The 26178-nt window shown below is 41.5% G+C and overlaps 2 protein-coding genes across 2 annotated transcripts; both read left to right on the top strand.

Moving 5' to 3' along the window:
* Positions 1-826: 826 nt before the first annotated feature.
* LOC139455736 (glycine N-acyltransferase-like) lies at positions 827-7175 on the top strand. Its single transcript, XM_071237287.1, has 5 exons — positions 827-904; positions 1583-1699; positions 1991-2099; positions 5851-5965; positions 6764-7175. Exons 1-5 carry the CDS (start codon positions 827-829, stop codon positions 7173-7175), a joined length of 831 nt encoding a protein of 276 aa, XP_071093388.1.
* Positions 7176-17647: 10472 nt separating this feature from the next.
* On the top strand, positions 17648-24637 carry LOC139455737 (fatty acid-binding protein, brain-like). The gene is made up of 4 exons (XM_071237288.1): positions 17648-17850; positions 20573-20742; positions 22565-22675; positions 24417-24637. The coding sequence occupies exons 1-4, from the start codon at positions 17739-17741 to the stop codon at positions 24465-24467; spliced, it is 444 nt and encodes a 147-aa protein (XP_071093389.1). The 5' UTR covers positions 17648-17738; the 3' UTR covers positions 24468-24637.
* The last annotated feature ends 1541 nt before the right edge of the window (positions 24638-26178 follow it).

Here is a 26178-nt window from a genome sequence, read left to right on the forward strand (position 1 = left end):
GTCACTAACAGGGATCATGGTACTATATAAAAGTACGTATCCCAATAACGTACATCGAAGCTCATGATATCAGTCGCTGGATTGTCGGGTCCAAGCTCGATTATTTACAGATCACCGGTAAATAACTGAAATATTGCAGAATGTGGCGTTAAACAACAAACAAACAAAAACAAATAATGAAACAAACACAAAGAGGAATAGGTAGGGTGATACCGGGTTTCCCTGTCTACTACCCCTTTCTAAAATACAAAATATGGAAGAACCCTTTTTGTTCAACAGATCCTGATTTATTGGCAGTTAAAATCTTTCAATTTTTTCAGTATTTGTTAAATTGTTTAGAGACAGTGTCGAAATCATTTTTAAAATCAGCAGGTCTGGTTTGTTTATTCTTCTAGTTTCAAAGATAGCGTCAAATTATTTATTTAAATATTTACATTTGTACATCTTCCCGGCATGGTATCTAAGTGGGATCGCTTATATAAAACCGACATAGAGAACACACACCGACAAATAAAACACGCACACACAGTGACACACAAGCACGTACGCACGGTGTACACCACTTCAACAGAATCGGCCTGGGGCAATCGACCCAACAGAAGTGTTTGTATATTAGCTGTGACAGTGTAAATATCACAGTGTCCCCTGAAGTCCGCCGCGATAGCCTGTGTCTTGGCTATGGCTCTTGTTGGGAGTTTTTAAACGCGGAAAACCTGACAGCGTTAGCCGTTTCAACAGGTAGTGTCAATTAGCGTTGTATATGTTGTACGTGGTAGTGTCACAGGATTTGATTAAAAGGGTTGTCGCTGAAAACGCATCTCGCAACATGGCGCCATATAAGCTGTCCTGCGAGGATTGGAAAGACGCCGCCATGAAACTGAGAGACCGTCACAGGAGTATTATGGTAAGATATTGTCACTGGAGGAGTGTTCATTTTTCAAGAGGCACACACTTTTCAGTCTCGGAACAATAATATGTTGTGTTATTAGGCATTTGGTGATGAGATAATGTATCTATCTGAAAATATTTAATACCTATGTCACTGGACTTAAATCACACGTTCCTTCACTTATTACGGTGTATGGTGTATTTATTCTGAGGGTGTACAGTGTATGTGGATTACAGGTTACGGATTAGGTATTATATGTGTATGTTGTATTTGAGTTAGGGACCGACCATTTGATATAAATAAATTGAATAAATTCATGAACAAAATATAATTATGCTTCATACTGTTGAAAAAAAAGAAAATTGCCTGCCACAAAAATAACAGTGCGAGGTGTTCCCCCCCCCCCCCCCCCCCCCTCCCCAGCTTATCAAATGGTCGGTCCCTCACAGATATACGGGACAGTCGGGTACCCTTGTGGTTAAACCGTTCGCTCGTAACACCGAAGACCCGGGTCAGAATCCCAACATGGGCACAATGTGTGAAGCCAATTTCTGGTGTCCCCCGCCGTGATATTGCTGGAATATGACGAAAAGCGGTGTAAAACCATACTCACTCACAGATGTACGTTGAATATGTAATACACAGGTTACGCGGTATATGTGTATTACAGGTCACGGTATGTGCACATTACAGGTGTATGGATTGCTCACAAAGCTGCTGAGGGGAAAGTGGGAAGGGTTCGAGATCTGGGCGGATAGCTGGGCTGAGTTCAAATCCATCGTCGTTAAACCATCCGGCGAAAAACAGATGGTAAGATGTACTTGGAAGAAAGTGTCTCGTTCTGAGCACAGACATATGTAAGCCATTTCCTCGAATCTGTCACATTTAAATTTTATTCGAACTTCGAAAATTGTTTACCCATGAACAATCATGTTATTCGAACTGTACTTCGACATGGAATTAGAGGATCATTCGTGACAACTCCGTGTTTCCGTGTCTAGCGATTGAGTGGTGACGGATGGTTGAAATGGGAGATAGTAAGGAGTTATTAACGATGAACCTTTATGTTCAGTACAGCGTCGTTCATCCGCCATTTTGCAGGATCCCTACACTGGGAAGTTTTACTTCGTAGACAGTGACGACGTGGCGAGTATGACGTCACTCCTTGATGACCCGCGGATTATTACGTGGAATGATGACATCAATCTCTGTACGTATAACAACCATTTACGTACGAGTTCAGAGAAGTGTAACTCACATATGTCTGCCCTTTCACTTACATACTGGCATTAAAATCATCTCAGAATTTTGTTTGCACAAATATATTTTCTGTTTTAAGCCAAATTTATAACCTCTATACAATGAGACACAGCCTCAATCACATAACACAGTTTGTACCAAAAATACCAATTGAAACAAGTTGTGTGTTGAAACGGACCATCAGGTTTCGTCAAGTCTAGGCCTTGGCGTCGTATTTATGTCAGAGTATCCTGCCAGAACTCTAAGGGAAGTAACTCTGTACGGCACCTCCAACTACCGGGGTACCTATGTATACCAGTTAGACAGTGGCGTGTTTCAAGTATGCAGACCCACCATGTTGTGTACACCACGTGTTAAGGGCGAGGGTGAAGTTGACCACTGTCCAATCTCAGCCACCACACACAGGTCAGAGTATCATCTAAAGGGGGCTGGCTGTAGTCAGTTTCTTTGGCTAAAACTTACAGTCACCAATGGCCAGAGGGATGGTGTAAATCCTGCTGGTGTGCCATGTAGGTAACAGAAGTACCGTTAGTCCCCATGGTATCTGGTATGGTGGCCTACCTTTGGTTATTTGGTGATCTTTAGCCCATTTTTATTGTGTATTGTTGAGAATAGTTCAAATTTGTTGATGATATGCTAGTTTTAAATCTACATCTCTGATAGTCTAGTGCTTTTACTGCCCTTTGTCGACTTATTTTAATGTCTTTATTTATGTATTATTACTGTTTAACTTTATTTAGTCACGATATGGCAGAAATATTGCCGATGTGACTTTAAATCTTAACTCACTCACTCCTGTAGTCAGTTTCTGTGTAGGTCTAGACTCTGTAATGGGGGAGTTGGATTGAGATGAGACACCTTTGTTGTGTAATAAGTAAGTCAAACGGTTATTGACTATACTAACAGGGCCAAATCACTCAGACCCAGTTCTTTAGGCGAGCCCGGTGTGAACGTAGCCATATGTTTTTACTGCATGACAATATATAACAAGAACACATTGATGCAGAGCATCAAAGATCCCCGCCATTAGTGATTCCTCACAAACGCATAATTATGATGTTACTGAAAGGCATGAAGGAGCATAATTATATTAACCACAAATAACACAACGCTGTTGTGGAAATTTTTAAAAATTTATTTTGAGTATTGGGCAATACAGTTGATAGGGTAGGTATATTTAAAAATAGTTTCTTACATGTTTAACGCCGCACTCAGCAGTATTCCAGCCATATGATGGCGGTCTGTAAATAATCCAGTCTGGACCAGATAATCCAGTGAGTGACATCATGAGGATCGATACACGCAATTGGGATTCGATGAAATACATCAACCAAGTCAGCGAGCCTGACGACCCGATACCGTAAGTCGTCTCGTACGACAAGTATAGCCGCTTTTAACGGGAAGCATGGGTTGTTGAAGACCTATTCTGTCCCGGAGCATGGAACTACGCAATTGGAATATGATGTTATGCATCGACCAAATAGGCGAGCCTGACTACCCAATCCTGGTTGTCGCCTCTTACGGCAAGCATGGGTTGCTGAAGACCTATTCTAACCTGGGTCTTTATTTAAAAAGTAGATCGAAGGAAATGGAAGCAATTTCTCGCACAAATGTAAACATGTGGAAATAGTATCAAAACCGCCAACAACATTGGCAGATGCACATACTCAAATAATAGATCACATTCTTTTTACACTTGGCATTTGGTTATAATAATGTGAATGAAAATACTAAGGGCTCCATATGGCAAAAAAGTCATACTAGATAAGGTCTTTTAGTCACATCCACAGATGCACATTCTCAAAATATCATCACGTAGTTTGAGAACATTTCAATACCGGGACTAATCAATAACGGAGATTCCTCGTCTCTTGTTTTACGTTTTTTGGCCAGTTTCTTTTTTGTATTTCTTTCTTTCAAAGAATAGTAATTGTGATCATGATGAGCTGAGTTACTTGGTCTTTTTCTATGTACTGTTTTATATCCAGTGTCAGTAACTGTTGTGGAATGTGGTTTACTTATAACAATGACTGGTTTGAGTTCATATGATGATGATTGATTGGTTTGTCGTTTAACACAGCACTCAGCAATATTCCAGCTATATGACAGCGTTCTGTAAATATTCGAGTCTGGACCAGACAATCCAGTGCTTAATATCATGAGCATCGATCCACGCAATTGGGATCGATGCCATGCATCAACCAAAGCCTGACCACCCGATCCCGTTTGTCGCCTCTTACGACAAACACAGTCGCCTGATATACTGTTAAGATGTAACATAACAATTCATCCATACTATTAAACAGAAGTAAAACCGCTTGTCCATTCGGATCAATCTGACCCAAACCATTCCGAGTCAAATAATGCATACGAATCAAAATCCGTAAAAATTGAAAGTTACCAAAAGTGACGGGGATATCAATATTGCTTGTTGAAATGATTCTATGAAATTTGTTTTCCCTGCTTCAATATTTGGAGCACCTGTGACGGAGCCATAAAACTGATCTGTTATGTAGACAATATCGCTTGAGGCAGTGACTGCTGGGAGTTGATTATGACCTAAATACCCCTCATAGCCTTCGGTGTTAACTATGTGAGCTGTGCCTTCATCCAACAGATTATCGAGGTCAGTGGAACACGGTACAGATTTGAGCCCTGGGACACAAAATATATGAGTGACCAGAGCTACGGCTGTACATTGAATTCCATTAAACGGTTTAAAAATACTACAGCCTTGATGCAAATTGGCCGATAGACTACTCCGATTTTGCTTTGACTTTGCTACCAAACGTTTTACATGTGCCTATGTACGGTGCACTGATTGAAAAAAAACACACGGGGGACTGGGTTAATTCAAAATAAGAAATGTAATTATTCCAAATATTTCCAGTGAACATGAGCATCCAAAAAATCAAAAGTCTGGTATGTAGAATGTGGAATTCAGCCATATTACATTTAAATTGAGATGTCGTCGTTGTTCATGAATAAGCATATTCGGAACGTATTTTATATTATGCTGTTATTTACGATCTCCGGAGTACAGTTCTTCTTTTGTATACACCGTGAAAATCAGAAAATTGGTCCTTGAGGAAAAAAGGACATCGGATTACACATGAATGTTTTAATAATGTCAGCTAATGACCAGAAACGGTCAGATGCATCAATTAACTACTAGAATATACAGACGATTTTGTAGTATCTCTTATTGCTGGAAAAGAATAGCATCAACATTCCACGCACATGATTTGTATGTTTTATTTCCGTAAATGCGTGGCTTGAAATTTCAAATAAACCAACATGTCGACATACATGCTACAAAATTAACGTTTCCCGTATACTTCCCCGCCTTCAGGGCGGGGAAGAATAAACATTGTAATGTGTTGATAGGAAAAGAGATACAATGTTCGTCATTCTTTGTGTTTTTCGGTGTTGGTGGTTGGGTGCGTAGCCTAGTGGTTAAAGTGTTCGTTCGTCACGCCGAAGACCCGGTTCGATTTCCCACATGCATGGGTACAATGTGTGACGCCCATTTCTGGTGTCCCCATCCATGATATTGCTGGAATCTTACTAAAAGCGGCGTAAAACCATACTCACTTTCTTACGAAGAGAGGTATCATTACCGTCTGGAAGATCTGATGTTTATGAGATTGAAAACGTGGGAAGAAACTACAAAGAATAGTGTATTTGCTGTACTTTCACAGGCGTGTCCGACACAGTCTGGCCTCTGGTGGAACAGCGGGCCCGGGAGCGAGGCAACATCCGCTGGGTGGCAGATGCGCCGATATATACTGTATCACGTGACACATTAGTCGACATGTACGTCCTATGTTTTGTATATCACTATGACTGTATATATCACACTAAATATAACGGTTTGTTTTAGCTAAAACGTCGTTGAACTCGGGTTTACCGTTGCTTAAACGTATTTATAATTCACCTGTACTCACTTCAATCGACTTTCTGTTCTTTCAAGTATTTGTAGATCCTCTCGATGCAACTCTGCGTCACTGTGTAACATCCGCCTTCTAATCTGACCAATTCTTTGTCCTTAAAGACATCCGTAGTCCACAATCGATAATTGTTTGCTATCAGCAGGGAGTCTCATCTGCCGGGCAAAAGAAAGTTTTGTTTTTTTGTTTATTGTTTAACGCCCATTCAGCAATAATCCAGCTATATGATGGTTGTAAATAATGGAATCTGGACCAGACAAACCAGTGATTGATATCATGAGCATCGATATACGCAATTGGAAACGTGATGGCATGTATCAACCAAGTCAGCGAGCCTGACCACCCGATCCCGTTAGACGCCTCTTACGAAAAGAAAGTATTGACGCATTATGATGGTGGCAAAAACGAAATAGATTAGAAATGTTTATTCGATGGTGATGTATTTAATACGGATACATCTTTGCGTTTTGGAATTTAATTTTGCAGTGTTTCGGCGAATGTGTTCAGCCTAGTAACGGTTTGATAACGTTTGTAATTTTTCGGTCAAATCCAGTTTTCAAGCCTATACTGTCTTTTGCCTGGTAGTTCATGTTGAAGTATTTTATTCTGATCTAATTCTAGACATGATAACGAATAATCTCAGCGAAAATCCTATTTTTCACAGAAAACCACCTGATGGATTTCAAGAAGTGCCAATGAGTGCTGATGCCATCTCGCACGTGAGTGAAAACTGGACGTTCAAGGTGCCCGGTATTGACCAGTTTGCGCAGCTGTTGGTCGAGAGGGAATATCCGACAGTTTGTTTCCGAGACCCGACAGGGGCATTGGCTGCGTACGCCGCGACTCAGTTCCACAACTTACTCGGAATGCTACATGTTCTTCCTGCGTTCCGTGGAAAGAAGTTGGGCTCGGCTGCCATGAGTATACTAGCTCGGAAAACCTTGGCGGAAGATGCCGTTGTCGGAGTGCTCGTGAGTGACAACAACGTTGTCTCCATCCATATGCACACGAAACTCGGGTTCAAACCCGTACCGGGTAGTAAGGTGAATTGGTCTTTGTACACCTGTTCCGGTTAGGCTCACAAGGTTTTTTTTCACTCAAATGCTAGTACTTACTGTGAACATAAAGAAAGTCCTTTCTTGATTGTATTAAGAATTATGTTTAATCCTTGAGTCAGGGATTTGGTTTTCTTTTGCTGGACCCAGCAATATACCTCTTTTTGTACGGATTCTTATGGAGCGTTGGAATCCAGTACAAAAGAGGTGTGAACATGTCTTCAGGTTTTAGAGTCAAGTCAAAAGTTGACAGTACTGATGCATGGATTTGACAGATTTCTACCTCAGGTTACATACTGGCCTTATATGTGGCATTATGAAAGAAATGGGCTTCACACATTGTACTCATGCCGGGAATCGAACCCGGGTCTTCGGCGTGACGAGCGAACACTTTAACCTCTGGGCTACCCGACCGCCCCTCGCCGATACCAAGTTCTTTGATTAAACATTTAATGTAGTGATTCTTTCATATAATGGTCCTGTTATTTGTACTCTCTTGAAAATCACATTGGTGAAACCGGTAGAGTAAATTGGAGATATCATCTTTGGTCTTTTATATAATGAACAACACAAATTCCTGTGACATTGAATCAGATTTAATGCAAAGTTATGTTTTTTGCCAAATTTGAAACAATTTCGGTTTGCAACAGATAAAAGACTTCTGTAAGTGTTCAAATGGTTTAATTTGCCATACTGACATCAGAAAATGCGTGATTTCATAAAAAAAACATGAACATGCCCAAATGTCAGTTTACAAATCAGTAGCGTGTGTGCCCACCTCTGGCTGCGATGCAAGCAACACATCTTCGTCTCATGGAATGGACCAGGCGTCGCACAAAGTCCTTTGGGATATCTGTCCATATCTGCTGGAGCATGTTTCGAAGTTCCTCGAGTGTCTGTGGGACACGTGGTTGACGTTGAAGGTGCCGAGCCATCTCATCCCACATGTGCTCGATTGGTGAGAGATCAGGGGAGCGAGCCGGCCAGGAGATGACATTCACGTTGTTTTGTTGAAGAGAATCCTGAACAAGTCGAGTAATATGAGGCCGGGCGTTATCATGTTGAAAACGGTAGAACAACAGGGCCGATGATCTCGTCTGGACCAGACATTCCAGTGATTGACATCATGAGCATCGATCCAAGCAATTGGGATCGATGACATGCATCGCCCAGGCCAACATCGTCGACCTCAGAGATTGAGACTGGCACGTCAATGGCAGGACAGGAGCTGACAAAGTGTTATCTAAGACAATCGGTTCTGTCGTAACTGCGTTTTGAGCTTAAGGGGACCCTACAGCAGATACCTCAGCGTATTGCCGTTCACTGTCGTCATGGTGAGTTAAGCCATCAGCAACTCACCTGGACATCGGAGTTTCTCTAAGTCAAGGAGTGAGGGGTCATTCGGCAGTTACTACTTATTCCATCGACATTCATGTCCTGGTCGGCCAGGCTCGTCACTGAGTGGAGAACTGTAAAACCGCACTCTCCTCTCCTAATGTTGACGGTATCATTTTAAAGTGTGAACGACTAATCAACCCCCTTACCCCGAACCCCCACCCAAAAAAATAAAAAAAATAATATAAAAAATGGAAGAATTGCTCGTTTTGTCCGAGAATCCTGCCGGAAAACGTCAGCATGAGGAATTTTAATGTATTTGTAGACATTTGTCCAGTACGCGAGCAACTCTCGTTCCGCCTGCTTAATATATCCCTCTAGCGCGGCGACGGAATAACAATGAAGTGGGTAGGTACATACAACTCCCCTTAGAAGTCATAGATCCGTATACACGGAATTATCCCGATTCTGTATGCTGACAAGCGCCAAGACCCATACTGGTCGGAGGAGGCCTCTGGATTCTAAAATTCAAAGAAATAAGTACCCGCAAGTAGTAACCGACTGTATCTTACACAGTATGATAATAATTGTCACAAGTGGGCTTGTTTGTTAATACTCGAGTCTGGACAAGACAATCTGGTGATTGACATCAGAAGCATTGATCCACGCAATTGGGATACGATGACGTGCATCAATCAAGTCATCGAGCCTGACCATGCACCCGATCCCGTTAGTCGCCTCTTACGACAAGCATGGGTTGCTGAAGACCTGTATTCTACCCCGATCTTCACGGGTCTTCACAAGTAGGTAACGGTTACCTCACGCTAGTAACCATGCGAGTAAGCAACATCTTATACTAGTAAAAGTTGGTATCAACATGCACCATCACAACATGTTTCACGGTCGTCCGTATATTTGTACAACACAAACATTGAAACATTTGATTATCATGACTGTATTTCGATTATTATCATTGTATTTCACGTCACATGACTGTATTTCGATTCTCATCACTGTATTTCAATTCACATGACTGTATTTCGATTCTCATCATTGTATTTCAATTCACATGACTGTATTTCGATTCTCATCACTGTATTTCAATTCACATGACAGTATTTCGATTCTCATCATTGTATCTCAATTCACATGACTGTATTTCGATTCTCATCACTGTATTTCAATTCACATGACTGTATTTCGATTCTCATCATTGTATCTCAATTCACTGTATTTGTAAGCATGTCGTAGAACCAGGCGACCCGTTGTCGTCATATTTTGTAGATTGTAATTCATTTCTTTGATTGTCTATGCACGCAAAGGGAACAATGCTTTGTAATGTCGCGCGAAATATTTATAACGTCCTATATGGACAGCGCGACCGTGACCTTCTCGTAGAAGTCATAGTAGTTTAGGAACGTAGAACCATGCTACCCGTTTTATTTTACACGCATAGAGAACAATGCTTTGTAATGACCCCGAAAGATTTACAACGTCCCCGGAGGACTGAGCGGCCGGTAACTTTCTCGTAGAAGTAGTAAAGGCAATTTGACCCGTGAATATGAATTATATTTTCCAATATCAACCATCACATCACTGTAAATAATCCAAGTATACTAAATATTCTCAACAAGATACTCATTCTCAACATATATATTTTCCTGTATCCTTGTGACAACTTAATCATCTTAACACCGTCGTAAATGATCAACAGCTTAGGCTAGTTCCATGCATATTGCATCATGTAATGATAACCCTTAAAATAAAACACATACGAAATCTGCAGTGTCTGAACTGAAAAGGAAACGAAATCTGCTGCGTCTGAACTGAAAAGGAAACGAAATCTGCTGCGTCTGAACTGAAAAGGAAACGAAATCTGCGGTGTCTGAACTGAAAAGGAAACGAAATCTGCTGTGTCTGAACTGAAAAGGAAACAAAATCTGCTGTGTCTGAACTAAAAAGGAAACGAAATCTGCTGCGTCTGAACTGAAAAGGAAACGAAATCTGCGGTGTCTGAACTGAAAAGGAAACAAAATCTGCTGTGTCTGAACTGAAAAGGAAACGAAATCTGCTGCGTCTGAACTGAAAAGGAAACGAAATCTGTGGTGTCTGAACTGAAAAGGAAACAAAATCTGCTGCGTCTGAACTGAAAAGGAAACGAAATCCGATGCTCATGATGTCAATCACTGGATTGTCTGGTCCAGACTCGACAATTTACAGACCGCCGTCATATAGCTGGAATATTGTTGAGTGCGGCGTAAAACAACAAACCAACCAACTGTAATCATTTGACGTGGCCTACCAAACCACAGATTTAGGCTGCTTGTAACATGGTAACTGGTGAATCACGTATGACCAAAGCTTGCTCAACACAGTGGTAAAGATGCCTGCGTGATCGTGACTGTAATCGTTATCTGCAGGGTGGGGTTCTTGATTGACGCCTAGTCATGCATACTCCTTTAAAAATGTCGAAAATGAGACTGTGCTTTGCGCTCGGGATACCTATCTCGGAGTGAAAGAATTTGTTTGTTGTTTAACGCCGCACTCAAACCAGTGATTGCAGAGTGAAAGAGAACAAACTTACCACCACTGGTGAGGTTAGTCCGTTGAGAAGTGGGTTGTCGTCGTCAGTGATGATGTTGGTCCGGCTGGTGCTGAAACTGTTGGGTACCGAGGATATGGTCTGAGGAATTGGGGATGTTGACCCTGACCTGAGTGAAAGGTATTGATCTCAGACGTCGAAAAGGCAAGTGTCGCAAAGACGTAAGTCAACTGTTCGCTCGAGGTGTCCACAGCCATGAGGACTTCCGTTATCTCTATAAGAGCGGATGAAGGAGGGGTGGGGGGTTGGGGTGGAGGGGGATGAGGGGCGGAGAAAGGTTATGGGTAGAAGGGAAGCCCGACATATGGAAATTTGTCTCGGAACGACAAAAGGAGAAAAATAAATATTCGGATCGTCTTAAACATTTTGTTCAAGAAAACCCCCGCAGATTCCACCATGTCGTACCTGCGTTTTGGGCCAAAGGCGACCCGACAACAGTTACCTCATGTTGCCGTTCCGTGTCGTCATGGTCAGTTAAGCCATGACTCTGAAACTCACCTGGTCATCAGAAGTTCTCAAAGCCAAGGAGTGAGGCGTTGTACTGTCTTCCCCAAACGTGACGTGGGTTCTGGCAGTCATCAGTTTACCGCTCCAACACAGTAAGGCACAGTCTTGTAAACTGTTGGAGGAAATTGAGATTCCAGATTCAAAGTTTCTTACTTCTCTGCATTGCAGTGTGCTTGGATGTATTTGGTAAAAGGCTACAACAAAACAAAACTAAACAAAAGAAAAGAAAAGAATTACTGTTTATGCAATAAGGAAAGTACACGTGGGGACATTTACTACCGTGTGGTAGACCATAACTTTATAGAAACAGGAGTCATTCATTCCAGCTTGGCATAAACACTGGAAGAAGCGTCAGAGAAATCATTAAGCTTATCCCTATACATCAAAACATCTATTAAAACAAAACCTATGTGGAGATTTTACGTACGCATCATACAATCTACACGTGGTTTCTGATGATAATTAGATTACAATTTTCACATACTGAGTATAGACAAAACATGGCATAATCAATTTACATTTAAAACATAATTAAAAGGTTCTAAACGATATAGTTGATAGACGTACTCTATTGATGACTGTTCGACCTGATACAGCATGCTTTGCTAAAAAACAATGTGGGGAACCCATAGAACCTATGTCGCTGTTGCGACCGACATACGTAGAACGAACGTTCTGATTCTAGCACTTCCAGTCCCAAACTTGCAAACCACTAAATAAAATATTACTATTACGTGTAACGGCATAGGGGTGATGGGATAATCAAAGTACACCGTCGACGAGGATGACGGCAGGCACGCTGTTGTGTTCAGGAGGAAGCGCCGTATAGAGGAGGTAGCGTCATGCTGTGTGGGGAGGAATCCATGGTGACGTCAAATCATATTTGGTCGGTTTCGAGTGACCGGGTATATTGACCGGGTACTTCGTCCGTTGTCCCGCCTATTCTGCAGCAGAGCCCAAACACCCTGTCCCATAACGCAAGACCGCACTGGGTAAGGATTACGACCAAATGTCTGCAGTCAAACACGCCAACCTCTTGCCCTCGCAGGCAAGATCTCCCGACATGACCCCTGAAGTTAATATGTGGGATTTATTTTCTGGATCGCCTTATAAGAGAACAAACAGTTCCTCCACTCATAAGTGAAGGCATTGATCAGGCACTGGTTGAGGAATGGCGCCGGATCCCGGTTGCTTTCAACAGACCTCTACGTTCTCGAGTAGACTGTTTTCCTTGTCAATGGAGAACACGCATTAATGTCTGATCGTGTGATTTCAGTGCCCGTGACGCCATCTGTGACACTTATCTGTTAAAATTTTTCACACACAACGCATGACACATTACATCAAATATAACACATAAAACATAAACCATGACACACGACGATGTGCGTTTTGAACAGCTATAATGTCTTTTCCGAAAATGCAGATTCTTTTCTTATGCCCGTCAGTATATATTTTTATTACGTCATGATATAGGTAGTAAAAAATAAATGAAGTGGGGCCTGGAGCTTTTAAGATACAATTTAATTAAGCTACATAACGTATTTACATTGATATCATTTTATTTATTTCAGATACATTCGGGTTAGAATTGTTCCTCAGCAACACTTGTTGGTCGTAAGAGGCAACCATGCTGGAAAGAGGCTAGGGGGTTAACTGACTGCAAAAGTCCAGTTTCCACAGTCGACTAATCGGGTGGTATCCTCGCTGACTTGGTTGGTACATGTCATTTGCGTAGATCGATGTCCATGATCTCAATCACGATATTATCTGGTCCAGACTCTATTATATACAGATCGGACCTGTGAAGATCCGGGGTAGAATAAGTCTTCAGCAACCCATACTTGCCGTAAAAGGCGACTTTGCTTGTCGGAAGAAGCGTCCAAAGGGATTGGGTGGTGACTTGCTGACTTGGTTGATGCATGTTATCGTATCCCACATGAGCAGATCGATCCTCATGATACCAATCACTAGATTGTCTGGTCTCGAATATGTACACTGACCACCTCCACATAGTTGGAATATTGCTGAGTGTGGCGGCGTTTAAACAACAAACCAACAATTATGTCATGACTATGGACTAGAACTATAAAGCCGGCATAACTAACACTCCGCACAACTAACAGACCGGCGTGATACAGCTGGTATATTGCTGAATGCAGCGTACAAACAATACAAAAACCCGTCTGGACTCCTCAATCGTTTACTTTGAACACATGGCTCCAAGCTGCAACCAATTCATAATACAAGGAGCCATGCATTATACAACACTTCAAATATCATCTACCCGTTTAAACATTCTCACAGACGCGGTTCGTCACAGTTTTTGACCTTAAACATGAGACTCTTTGGTGTGTGACACAGACACAGGCGGACATAGGCTTTGCCTTGAGGCCGGTTTCGCTGAATAGAGATTGGTGACGTAGTATCGGGTTGTTAGATCAATGTCACTTAGCAGCACACAGAAGCACGTTTGTTTTCTCATCATATACATCCATCTACGTTTGTACCCTACAGAAGGACGCCTTGTAAAGGGTGGCGTGGCACACAAACGAGTGTCCCATATGCTGTGGTAATACATGGAGTACGTTTGTACCCTACAGAAGGACGCCTTATAAAGGGTGGCGTGGCACACGAACGAGTGACCCACATGCTGAAATAATACATGGAATACGTTTGCAGCCACCGAGAGCACAACGTATTACCCACCAAGGACCATAGCTCTACCCACCAAGAACCCATAGCTTTGCCCACCTAGAGCACAAGTACTACCCACCAAGAACCCAGAGCTTTACCCACCAAGAACCCAGAGCTTTACCCACCTAGAGCACAAACTACTACCCACCAAGGACCATAGCTCTACCCACAAAGAACCCAGAGCTTTGCCCACCTAGAGCACAAGTACTACCCACCAAGAACCCAGAGCTTTGCCCACCTAGAGCACAAAGTACTACCCCCCAAGAACCGATAGCTTTACCCACCTAGAGCAAAAAGTACTACCCACCAAGAACCCAGAGCTTTACCCACCTAGAGCACAAAGTACTACCCACCAAGAACCCAGAGCTTTACCCACCTAGAGCACAAAGTACTACCCACCAAGAACCAGGGGCTTTACCTACCTAGAGCACAAAGTACTACCCACCAAGAACCAGGGGCTTTACCCACCTAGAGCAAAAAGTACTACCCACCAAGAACCCAGAGCTTTACCCACCTAGAGCACAAAGTACTACCCACCAAGGACCCAGAGCTTTACCCACCTAGAGCACAAAGTACTACCCACCAAGAACCGATAGCTTTACCCACCTAGAGCACAAACTGCTACCCACCAAGGACCCATAGCTTTACCCACCTAGAGCACAAGGTACTACCCACCAAAAACCGATAGCTTTACCCACCTAGAGCACAAAGTACTACCCACCAAGAACCGATAGCTTTACCCACCTAGAGCACAAAGTACTACCCACCAAGAACCGATAGCTTTACCCACCTAGAGCACAAAGTACTACCCACCAAGGACCCATAGCTTTACCCACCTAGAGCACGAGGTACTACCCACCAAGAACTCAGAGCTTTACCCACCTATAGCACAAAGTACTACCCACCAAGGACCCAGAGCTTAACCAACCAGAGTTCTGAGTTTTTATCCAAACTTCTGTCTTTCCTGTCAACATTTTGTAGCAGATGTTGCACGACAGCCTTCTTGGTATAGTGGGCGGTGCCTCTGCCTGGACAGCAGAAAGTCAGTGGTTCGATCCCCGGCCACTTTACATTGAAATACGTTAAACGATGGTTGTTATTACCGGTCAATCCCACTGTGCCCAACTTTGGGTATGGAGGATTAAGGGATAAGGATATAGTCTGTATTAAACTTTGTTCAGCTTGTCACACATTCATTTAGTTGCTTTTCTGGCCACAGACTCGTCACGCCCAAGACCCGGGTTCGATTCCCGACATGGGTACAATGTGTGAAGCCCATTTCTGGTGTCCCCAGCTGTGATATTGCTGGAATATTGCTAATAGCGGCGTAAAACAAAACTCATTCACTCTGGCCTCAGACTGTGGCAGATTAAGATCATACATCATTATTTTAAAGACACTTTTCAGCAATACAGTGTAGATATAGCTTTTACCCAGAAGAATATATGTGTGCATTATGATTGAACAAAATTTAGATAATTTGTTTAACACATTTATTTTTGTACAATTGAACACACTGTGGAAGTTTAACGCATTTGGCTCTGTGGTTGGTTGATTGGTTTGTTTGTTGCTTAACGCCGCACTCAGCAATATTCCAGCTATATGACGGCTGTCAGTAAATAATCGAGTCTGGACCAGACAATCCAGTCATTAACATCATGAGCATCGATCCACGCAATTGGAATCAATGACATGCATCAACCAAGTCAGCGAGCCTGACCACCCGATCCCGTTAGTCGCTTCTTACGACAACTATAGTCGCCTTTTAGGGTAAGCATGGGTTGCTGAAGACCTATTCTATCCCGGATTTTCACGGGTCGTTAACACATTTGTCATATCCAGAGAGCAAATCAATTCTATTTCTTTTAAAATAATTACAATTGAAAAACGCATGAAATTCAACACCGACATCACAACTATCACATAAATTGCATGTTGTTCCTACTTGGCTCCAGCGATCCACTTCAACAGGAAGCCAACGACAAGATGTTTTGAAATGAATCAGTGAGAACCATTATTTCTAACATAATTCATCATAATATTGTTCAGCTACAAGTTTGGATTAAAATATTCTTTACCTTACAGCTTTTGATGATTCAAACATTTCAGATGGCCATATTTGTAAATACTGATCTTGTAATCTATTTGACACAATACATTAGTGAATGGACAGAATTAAAACAATGTGAATGCCATATATACGTAAAACCAATCCTAATAATGTTCAATTCAACTGACAATAACCATTTATTCGTATTGCCATCAGCAAGCTGGTCATCTAATAAAAGTTTGTACAATATATGAGAGATTTTAGTTGCTTTTCCTGACACGATACGGGGCCCAAAATGACACCATCCGTGCATGTATTTGGTCGGTTGGTTTGGTTGGTTTGTTGTTTAACGCCGCACTCAGCAATATTCCAGCCACATGACGGCTGTCTGTAAATAATCGAGTCCGGACCAGAGAGTCCAGTGATTATCATGATCATCGATCCACGCCATTGGGATCGATGACATGCATCAACCAAGTCAGCGAGCCTGACCACCCGATCCCGTTAGTCGCCTCTTACGACAAGCATAGTCGCCTGTTAAGGCAAGCATGGGTTGCTGAAGACCTATTCGACCCCGGATCTTCACGGGTTCTGGAATTAAAGGGATCTTCTGCCAAGTTCCCCGCATATCATATAGGATGAATTGAACTCAATTGAACTGAACTGAAGTTTATTACACTCAGGCTACAAACTGTAGCAAAAGAGGTACAGACTATATACAATATTATATGTACATGGTATATACATTATAAACATTGATGTGGTGCTCTTTTTCAAAATTAGGTTTAACTGATATGAGGTCAATTTTAACATGAACAATTTTCACATGATTATGATTTCAACTCATAAGTTAGTGCATGTGATCACTGTGAGTACTGTCACCAGAAACTGACTATAACTAATCAACTATTGTTCAACGGTCTACTGCTTGCTGTTTTATCAATGTCGGGAACCCTTGTTACCCTGTCTAACGCTCGGCATTAAGGGGCTAAAACAAGGACTGGTCGGCTCGGAGTCTGCATACTGTGACTGAGTGGGGTATTCAGGTTAAACTTCAACATGGTATTGCTGTGTGTTACTTTTGAACCAGCATTAGTCCGGACTAGAACACACACATCCACACTAGCATGCGACGTCGCTATGTCAGTGCTGTAAGCTTCATCGCAACGTTCCCCCCTCAACCTCGCCTCACCCGTGACGGTCAACAGAAGTCGATATAGCTATCGACTGTATCACATTCATTGATCGGGGGGTGGGGATGGGGTGACTAAGCCTAAGGGAGATAACTGTAGTAGATGTAACTGTAGATATAAGTACCTCGGGTGTTCGGGTCTTCGTCTCAGTCGAATAGATCCGTCAGACTCGCAGGGTATTGCAAACGCCACACATTATAATGGCTGAGTCTCAGTCTAATGCTGATATCATGAACGAAATCAGGACGAAATTTGTGGGGAACTGGAAAATGGTGGAAACCGTTAACTTCGATGCTTTTCTCAAAGCAATGGGCAAGTATTATCTTCATAAAATGTTCATAATCATTTACCCATAGTTTAGCTAAAAAGGTAAATAATGTGGATAAATAGACCTGGATCAGATGAAATTATTAGGGGTGCGGACACATTAGCCGAGAGCCGCGATGGGGTCTTAAGTGTTTACTGTAGGACCCGACACAGGGGCTCTCGGCTACGGTCACATGTGAGTGGATATGACACGTATTACTTCTAATCTAATTCCAATGAGAAGCAACGATATATACTGTTTAAACATTGAAACTGAAACTCCAAGAAACCGATATGACTAATGATGTGGTTGGGTCTGTTTATTTCCACGCTGGTGGAAACCCTCCCATCTCTGATCCACTCTTCATAAATGACAATCTCTGAGCGTTATTTTCGAATTAACACTCTCAGTGAACTAGGTATATCAACTGGCCGTGATGATCCTAACATAAGTAAATACACTAACTCCTTTAGCAGGCAGAGGGTTAATATAAACACCGTGAAACGTGATACATGACGCATGCGGTGATCAATCCAGTCCTACGCCCGAATGGTAGAACCAAAAGTGCATTCACGCCTCGTCTGAAAGCAGATCGACCTAGATTTTGACCTCTAACCTTAGACTCATACACGGCCCATTTCATTGTTATGACGGTGAAACACGGTGATTTCATAACTGACTCAACTTCAGCTTGGTTTATTTGTAGATTGAATGTCAGATTTTAAACTTCTGTGCCTCACTGTTGTAGCCTTGCTATGTTTGAAGTCTTCATTCTTCTGTATGTATGCACAGTGGAGATCCCTGGTGTTTAATCTACTGATGCATCGACCAGTATCGTTGTTGGCAATGCGCACTGGCTGGCTGAAGGCTTTGTAAGCGTGTTTATCAAGGAAACTTAGCAACCGCCGATGCCACAATAGGACCACTCTTCTCTTCATGCGTATTGAAAATATTCCACAAAGGTGCGTTATAACGATGTATTTCAGGGCGGTTTAACACAAAAAATATGTAGCGGAAAATGCCCTTTTGACCCGGCTACTTCCGTCCTATATACACTACATTGCGCAATGATGGAAAGCGTCATACGAAGATCTTAATGCAAAAGGTAGATCTGTACCTATTGTATGTTCAAAGGCGAATGGGATGTGTGCGCAGAAGTCTTGGCCTTAACAGTAGTGATCGAATAGTAGAAGTGGGAAATAGCCCTGTTAGTAATCAAAGTAGTGGTAGTAGTAGTTGTAGTAGCAGTAGTTTTGTTTGTTTGTTTGTTGTTTAAGGCCGCACTAAACATTATTTCAGCAATATGACGGTGGTCTGTAAATAATCAAGTCAGGACCAGACAATCCAGCGATTGACACCAAGAGCGTCGATCCATGCAATTGGGAAACGATGACATGCATCAACCAAGTCAGCGAACCTGTAGTAGTAATAGTAATATTAGACGTGTCAGCAGTAGTAACAATCAGATAGCTGTAGTTGGGACGAGTGGAAGTTGTGCCATCAAACAATGCAGGGAGAATGTACCATGATGGTCGAGTTTATGGTACGACAAACAAAGACCACGAGTCGGTTTTTTCTTATATGAGATATCAACATCATGTACAGCTAGCCTTCTTAATAAAATGTAAACGCTTCAAAAATGTTTACTCGTTTTTACCTAATGACCTCTTCCTGAATAGAATCCAACCTTGGCAATGTCGATTCTATGAACATGGGGCTACGTTTGGTATTTCCCGAATATTGTCACATTTTTCACATCGTATATCTGTACCTTTTCACCAAATACCGTTTGTCACTTTTTTTTTTGTTGCGATCGTTTGGTCATTGCATTTGTCTACGTTGCCCAGTTACATCTAACTCACTACACACCGCCTCCTCAAAAATAATGTCATGAAGTTGCTAATCTTCTTCACAACTATACCCATATTCTCCGACCCAACAATACCTATAATCTCCGAACCAACAATACCTATTATCTCCGACCCAAAAATACCCCTAATCTCCTTCCCAACAATACCTATAATCTCCGACCCAACAATACCTATAATCTCCGACCCAAAAATACCAATACTCTCCTTCCCAACAATACCTATAATCTCCGACCCAACAATACCTATAATCTCCGTCCCAACAATACCTATAATCTCCGTCCCAACAATACCTACAATCTCCGTCCCAACAATACCTATAATCTCCGACCCAACAATACTTATAATCTCCGTCCCAACAATACTTATAATCTCCGACCCAAAAATACCCCTAATCTCCGTCCCAACAATACCTATAATCTCCGACCCAACAATACTTATAATCTCCTTCCCAACAATACCTTTAATCTCCGACCCAACAATACCTATAATCTCCGTCCCAACAATACCTATAATCTCCGTCCCAACAATACCTATAATCTCCGTCCCAACAATACCTATAATCTCCGACCCAACAATACCTATAATCTCCGACCCAACAATACCTATAATCTCTGACCCAACAATACCCCTAATCTCCTTCCCAACAATACCTAGTATAATCTCCGACCCAACAATTCCCCTAATCTCCTTCCCAACAATACCTATAATCTCTGACCTAACAATACCCATAATCTCATCACAACAATACCCCTGATGTCCGACCCAACAATACCCCTAATCTCCGACCTAACAATCCCTAAAATCTTTGTCCATCTTTTGAGATGAAGACACTTATTGTTGTCACGCTTGTCTGCAGATGCTCCATTCCTCGGACGTAAAATGGCGGGCACCCTGAAACCAGACTGTGAAATAAGCATCATTGACGACCAGGTCCGCATCTACATGTCCACGGCGGTCAAGTCACAAGAATTCCTCTTCCGATTCGGAGAAACGTTTGACGCGGATATCATGAAGAATAAGAATAAGGTAAGCCTGGGCTAAGGCTGACTGCGGCGTCAAACATACCCAATCACTCACTCACTAACTGACTCCATTACGCGATTAGGTTCAAGGTATGAGAACTTGATCGGATCATCTCAATCATAGCTTTTCGGATTTATAGCTCGTATCTTCTGAGCGTCCGTGTGACGGAGATTATGTACTTGTAAGAATTGAACAAATGAAATTTATCACGCCAGGAAACAAAATATACACTCGGACAAAACAAAATAGATTCAGAATTCGGAATATAAGTAAGGATTAGACTCAATAATTTGTCGGGCCCAAAATGCAAATCTAGTTGCAGTTGTGACAATTTAGAAATACTTTATATTGTGTTAAGGAGGTCAAATATTTCTAATGGGTTCTTATAGACAAATCAAATAAAAAGAAAAATGGGGTAATTGACAACTAAAGCAAATGCTCAACCCGTTTTCAACAAAGCTAGTCCATTATTGAAACAACCACTTACTCTTGTAAATAAAACCACAGTCAGCTAATTAAACCACAACTAGTTTAACCATTTTAGCCATTACTACTTAACCATGTAAACCCCAACGAGCATACCATTTAAACACTAGCTAGTAAACCATTTAAATATCGGCTAGTATACCACCTAAGTAACAGATGGTATGTCATTTAAAGAAAGTTAGTATACCATTTAAACAACAGTCCGTATACCAATTAAAGAACAGTCAGTATGACATTTAAACAACAGTCAGTATACCATTTTAACAATTGTCAGTATAGCATTTAAACAACAGCCAGTATAGCATTTAAACAATAGTCAGTATACCATTTAAACAACAGTCAGCATATAATTTAAACAACAGCCAGTATTCCATTTAAGTAACAGCATCATGGAAGGATGAACTTATTACCTCTAATTAAGTTGTAAATATTGTGAATGTTTGTATGTTTTACTGATATGCCAACCTCTAATTACAGAGCCACCCCACTTTTGTGAGAATGTATATATGTTTTACTGATATGCCCACCTCTAATTACAGAGCCACCCCACTTTTGTGTGAATGTATATATGTTTTACTGATATGCCCACCCCTAATTATAGTGTCACCCCGCATTTGTGTGAATGTATATATGTTTTACTGATATGCCCACCTCTAATTACAGTGCCACCCCACTTTTGTGTGAATGTATATGTTTTACTGATATGCCCACCTCTAATTACAGTGCCACCCCACTTTTGTGTGAATGTATATATGTTTTACTGATGTGCCCACCTCTAATTATAGTGTCACCCCGCATTTGTGTGAATGTATATATGTTTTACTGATATGCCCACCTCTAATTACAGTGCCACCCCACTTTTGTGTGAATGTATATATGTTTTACTGATGTGCCCACCTCTAATTATAGTGTCACCCCGCATTTGTGTGAATGTATATATGTTTTACTGATATGCCCACCTCTACTTACAGTGCCACCCCACTTTTGTGTGAATGTATATATGTTTTACTGATGTGCCCACCTCTAATTATAGTGTCACCCCGCATTTGTGTGAATGTATATATGTTTTACTGATATGCCCACCTCTACTTACAGTGTCACCCAACTTTTGTGTGAATGTATACATGTTTTACTGATATGCCCACCCCTAATTATAGTGTCACTTTAGGTTTGTGTGAATGCAAATGTTTTACTGAAATGGCTACCTCTAATTACAGTGATACCCCAGGTTTGTATGAATGCAAATGTTTTACTGAAATGGCTACGTATAATTACAGTGTCGCCCTAAGTTTGTATGAATGTACGTATGACTTAATCATATGCCCATCTCTTATCACAGTGTCATCCCACGTTTGTTGACGGGAAGATAGTCTTCGATATGGACCCCATGGACTCGAAGAAGAAGAAGCACAAAATGACTCGTGAGGTCAAGGACGGTAAACTTGTCCTTGTAAGTAGTTCCGCCTTATTATCCCTGTGTAAACTACAACAGACTAGAGTCGTTAAACATATGTGGTTGTTAAGGCAAGGGATACAGTTAGAAAGTCCATATGTGTGCCTTTATATCCCGACCTTTACTTCACAAGACCAATGGCCGTCTGCAGCCCTTTGATGAGGACCCTCTTGATTTAACCCTAGTCCCATATTGGAACACTTCCTGATTGTTGTCGGTCCTGGGGCCTTATGTTTCATGATGGTTCCACACTGGTATCCAGTAGCTGGCATCATCGCCGTCCAAGTGGCTACCATGTAGTCGTAGAACTGCATAGCTCGAGGCACGTCAGGGGTGAAGTCCATGGTTTCCCTCCACGGGTCTTGGGCCATGCCTGATTGGAGGAGGGTCAAACCAGATGCTCTCTCGGTATAGAACCTCCAATCCCATGTCTTGATTCTTCCTCCAGATAGCTTGAGTGAAGTGGAAGTAGCATCCGTTTTATTCAGCCTGAGGGAACTCTGTCTGAACGGTTCAAATGGCAGCAAGTTCAGCAAGTGAATACAAACATATGTACAGATTAACCAAGCCGTTTAAAACTTCAAAGAGAATGCCTGTGTCTGGGTCGTATCATTATAAGTAAAGGGGTGTGTGGCAGCTGAAAAGTATTTTACTGTCTGACAATGGGAGGACCCGAACCCGATAAAAAACTTAACCCTATAAGCCTTACCCTGACCCTGATAATAACCCTGGGTAAATCTAATCCTTACCCAATTGATGTACCGTGGAAGCTGCTTAAAAGTATTTCCATGCATTATTGTATCACGAGTACAGACTTCCCTTACATATCCTCATGAAAGCTGAAACGCCCTTATGTACGATGCATGCCGTTCACAGGGATATAAAACCGCTCTCACTCATTTCAATTAAAGATAATTACAGTTTTCCCAATGAACTTTTACAATTGTAAATTTAATACAGTGCTGTACTGTTGCCAGATACAAAGCATTATTTCCGTACATCGACAACACATTTCCATGTTTTACAAAGATTCTTGTTCCATGAGGGCACAGCTGCATATACGGGTTAATAAATATTACTATAAATAAAGCATTTAGCAAGCAATGCTATTTAGTTGAAGTGTGTCATTAATGAAACATTAATATTAATTTATCCTTACCTTTGCAAATGGCCCCTGCCATTTCTACCATGAATTTGGAACGTTTTTGATTCCGATTGGTCAATCAGAGGTTTCAAATTACAATAACGACCTCTGATTGACACAGTCGTGTTTAAAATCCTTGGCAGATACATATTCCACGGGTTAATTATGTAGAACGAATTAGATAGTCGGTAAGCGCATGGGTCTCACAAATGAGTAAGCGAGTGTGGTTTTACGCCGCTTTTAGCAATATTCCAGCAATATCACGGCGGGGGACACCAGAAATGGGCTTCATACATCATACAAATGACCGATACACATGTACTATACATTCTTTTTAGGTTCAGCTTTAGGGAAAAATTATTCGAACACAGGCCATGGTGTGATAACCGATTGATGTTTGGAGACATTCTGGTTGTGTTTCTTTTGAGTCTTGTTTACTCAGTTCATAACAATAAGAAATAAACAGTTCGTCAACGATGGTGTTCTAGCTGATGTGTAGGTGCCTGGTATTCGAATTCAAAGATGCATTTGAAAGTTTATTCTTTTCAGTTGTGTTTTCATTTTTTATGTTATATATATATTTGTTACTTTCAGACATTTGAGGTTGGGGACGTCGTAGCAACAAGAACATTTGAGCGTGCTTAGAGCCGCCATTGCTTCACGTGGCAAGTGACAACGCTGTGATCACGGATAAAGATGAATTAAACTCGGGAGATACATGGCATTTTCCACATACATGTGAAATATATTGAATATTGAAACAAACAGTGCATTGTTTTTGTGTGCACAACAGTATATAAAGTTTATATAGACAAACGTCATTTTTGTGTTCTATCTTTTATCAGACGAGCATGGTACTGACATCATTAAGACATATGTAATTTGCTGAATTCTGAAATTATAGTTTAAGACATGTGTTGAGTATGACAAAATCCAAAACTTTATTTCTTTTTCTATAAGACAAAGAAAATCGAAGTTTAACTTATAAATACTTATTATCGCTTCATTTGTCAAATAACCATTTACCCTCTTGTTGCATCAACCTAGGAATGTGTCAAGGCTGTGTTTGTTTGTTTGTTTGTTGTTTAACGGCGCACACAGGAATATTTCACCGACAGCGGTCTGTAAATAATCGAGTCTGGGCCAGAAAATATAGTGATTGACATCATGGACATCGATCCACGCATTTGGGATGCGATGACATGCATCAACCAAGTCAACGTGTCTGACTTCCCGATCCCGTTAGTCGCCTCTTACGACAAGCATAGTCGCTTTTATGACACGCATGGGTTGCTGAAGACCTATCCTACCCCGGTTCTTCACGGGTCCGGTCTGTAAATAATCGAGTCTGGACCAGATAATATAGTGATTGACATCATGGACATCGATCTACGCAAATGACATGTACCAACCAAGTCAGCGAGGATACCACCCGATCCCGTTAGTCGCCATCTTCCCGAGGCAAGGGAGTTAACTCACTGTGGAAACTGGACTTTTGCAGTCAGTTAACCCCCTAGCCTCTTTCCAGCATGGTCGCCTCTTACGACAAACAAGTGCTGCCGAGGAACAATTCTAACCCGGATCTTGAGGGCAGTCAAGGCTGTGTCAGTGTGGTTTACTGTTTAATGAGGGTGCCAACCCCCTTCCTCCTCTGAATCTCGAATACCATCTACTTCTTGTGTCATTGCTCACGCCTGAATTCTGAATATTACGTCACACAATTCTCAAAAGTATAGAGCCAAGGGGTGCGATTTGAAGATAATTTACTGAATTAAAAGAATAAATAATCAATTATATACAGGCAACTTTTACGTACACCATAATTGTTAGTTATATGTTAATTCTGCCAAATATTTAATTTAATTTGCGTTCCGCGTACCTCACTGTTGAGTCCCAAATACGCTCTAAATAGACCCCGAATCGCGAATACCAAAAGTGGGTTGGCAGGCTCTTTAATAATGAACTGTCGGCACCTTTGTGATCCCATCCAAACCCACTTCAGGACGTACATGTTATAAGGCATGTTTACACCGTTTGCGTGAAGTCAATGTATATATTGCAAACACATACTAAATCACATACATGTATCTTAATTGAATATTTAACAAACAAAAACAAATGAATGAAAGACTGAAGTGATGCAGTGTCGTTTGCCGCGTTGGGGAAAATTTAGCAAGAATAAATGACACGGAGGGGCATGGCGAAGTCTCTCCCTGACCCGAGAGAAAAAAGATTAAAAAAAGGAGTGCAACTCAAGTCTAGAATGATTTGGCAAGTGTAGATTGCCTCCGGAAATAAAGGATTGTTCTGGACTCCATTTGGATTTTATTTTTTATTTTTATTTTTAAGATATATA

This window comes from Haliotis cracherodii, unplaced genomic scaffold (assembly GCF_022045235.1).
Source record: "Haliotis cracherodii isolate W230 unplaced genomic scaffold, xgHalCrac1.p SCAF_11, whole genome shotgun sequence".
NCBI classification, from domain to species: Eukaryota; Metazoa; Mollusca; class Gastropoda; order Lepetellida; family Haliotidae; genus Haliotis; species Haliotis cracherodii.

Coding starts and splice junctions, on each gene's coding strand:
- LOC139455736 (XM_071237287.1), top strand. CDS start 827: ATGGCGCCATATAAGCTGTCCTGCGAGGATTGGAAAGACGCCGCCATG. Junction 1,700..1,990: donor CATCCGGCGAAAAACAGATG/GTAAGATGTACT, acceptor GCCATTTTGCAG/GATCCCTACACTGGGAAGTT. Junction 5,966..6,763: donor CGTGACACATTAGTCGACAT/GTACGTCCTATG, acceptor TATTTTTCACAG/AAAACCACCTGATGGATTTC.
- LOC139455737 (XM_071237288.1), top strand. CDS start 17,739: ATGGCTGAGTCTCAGTCTAATGCTGATATCATGAACGAAATCAGGACG. Junction 17,851..20,572: donor TGCTTTTCTCAAAGCAATGG/GCAAGTATTATC, acceptor GCTTGTCTGCAG/ATGCTCCATTCCTCGGACGT. Junction 22,676..24,416: donor AGGACGGTAAACTTGTCCTT/GTAAGTAGTTCC, acceptor TGTTACTTTCAG/ACATTTGAGGTTGGGGACGT.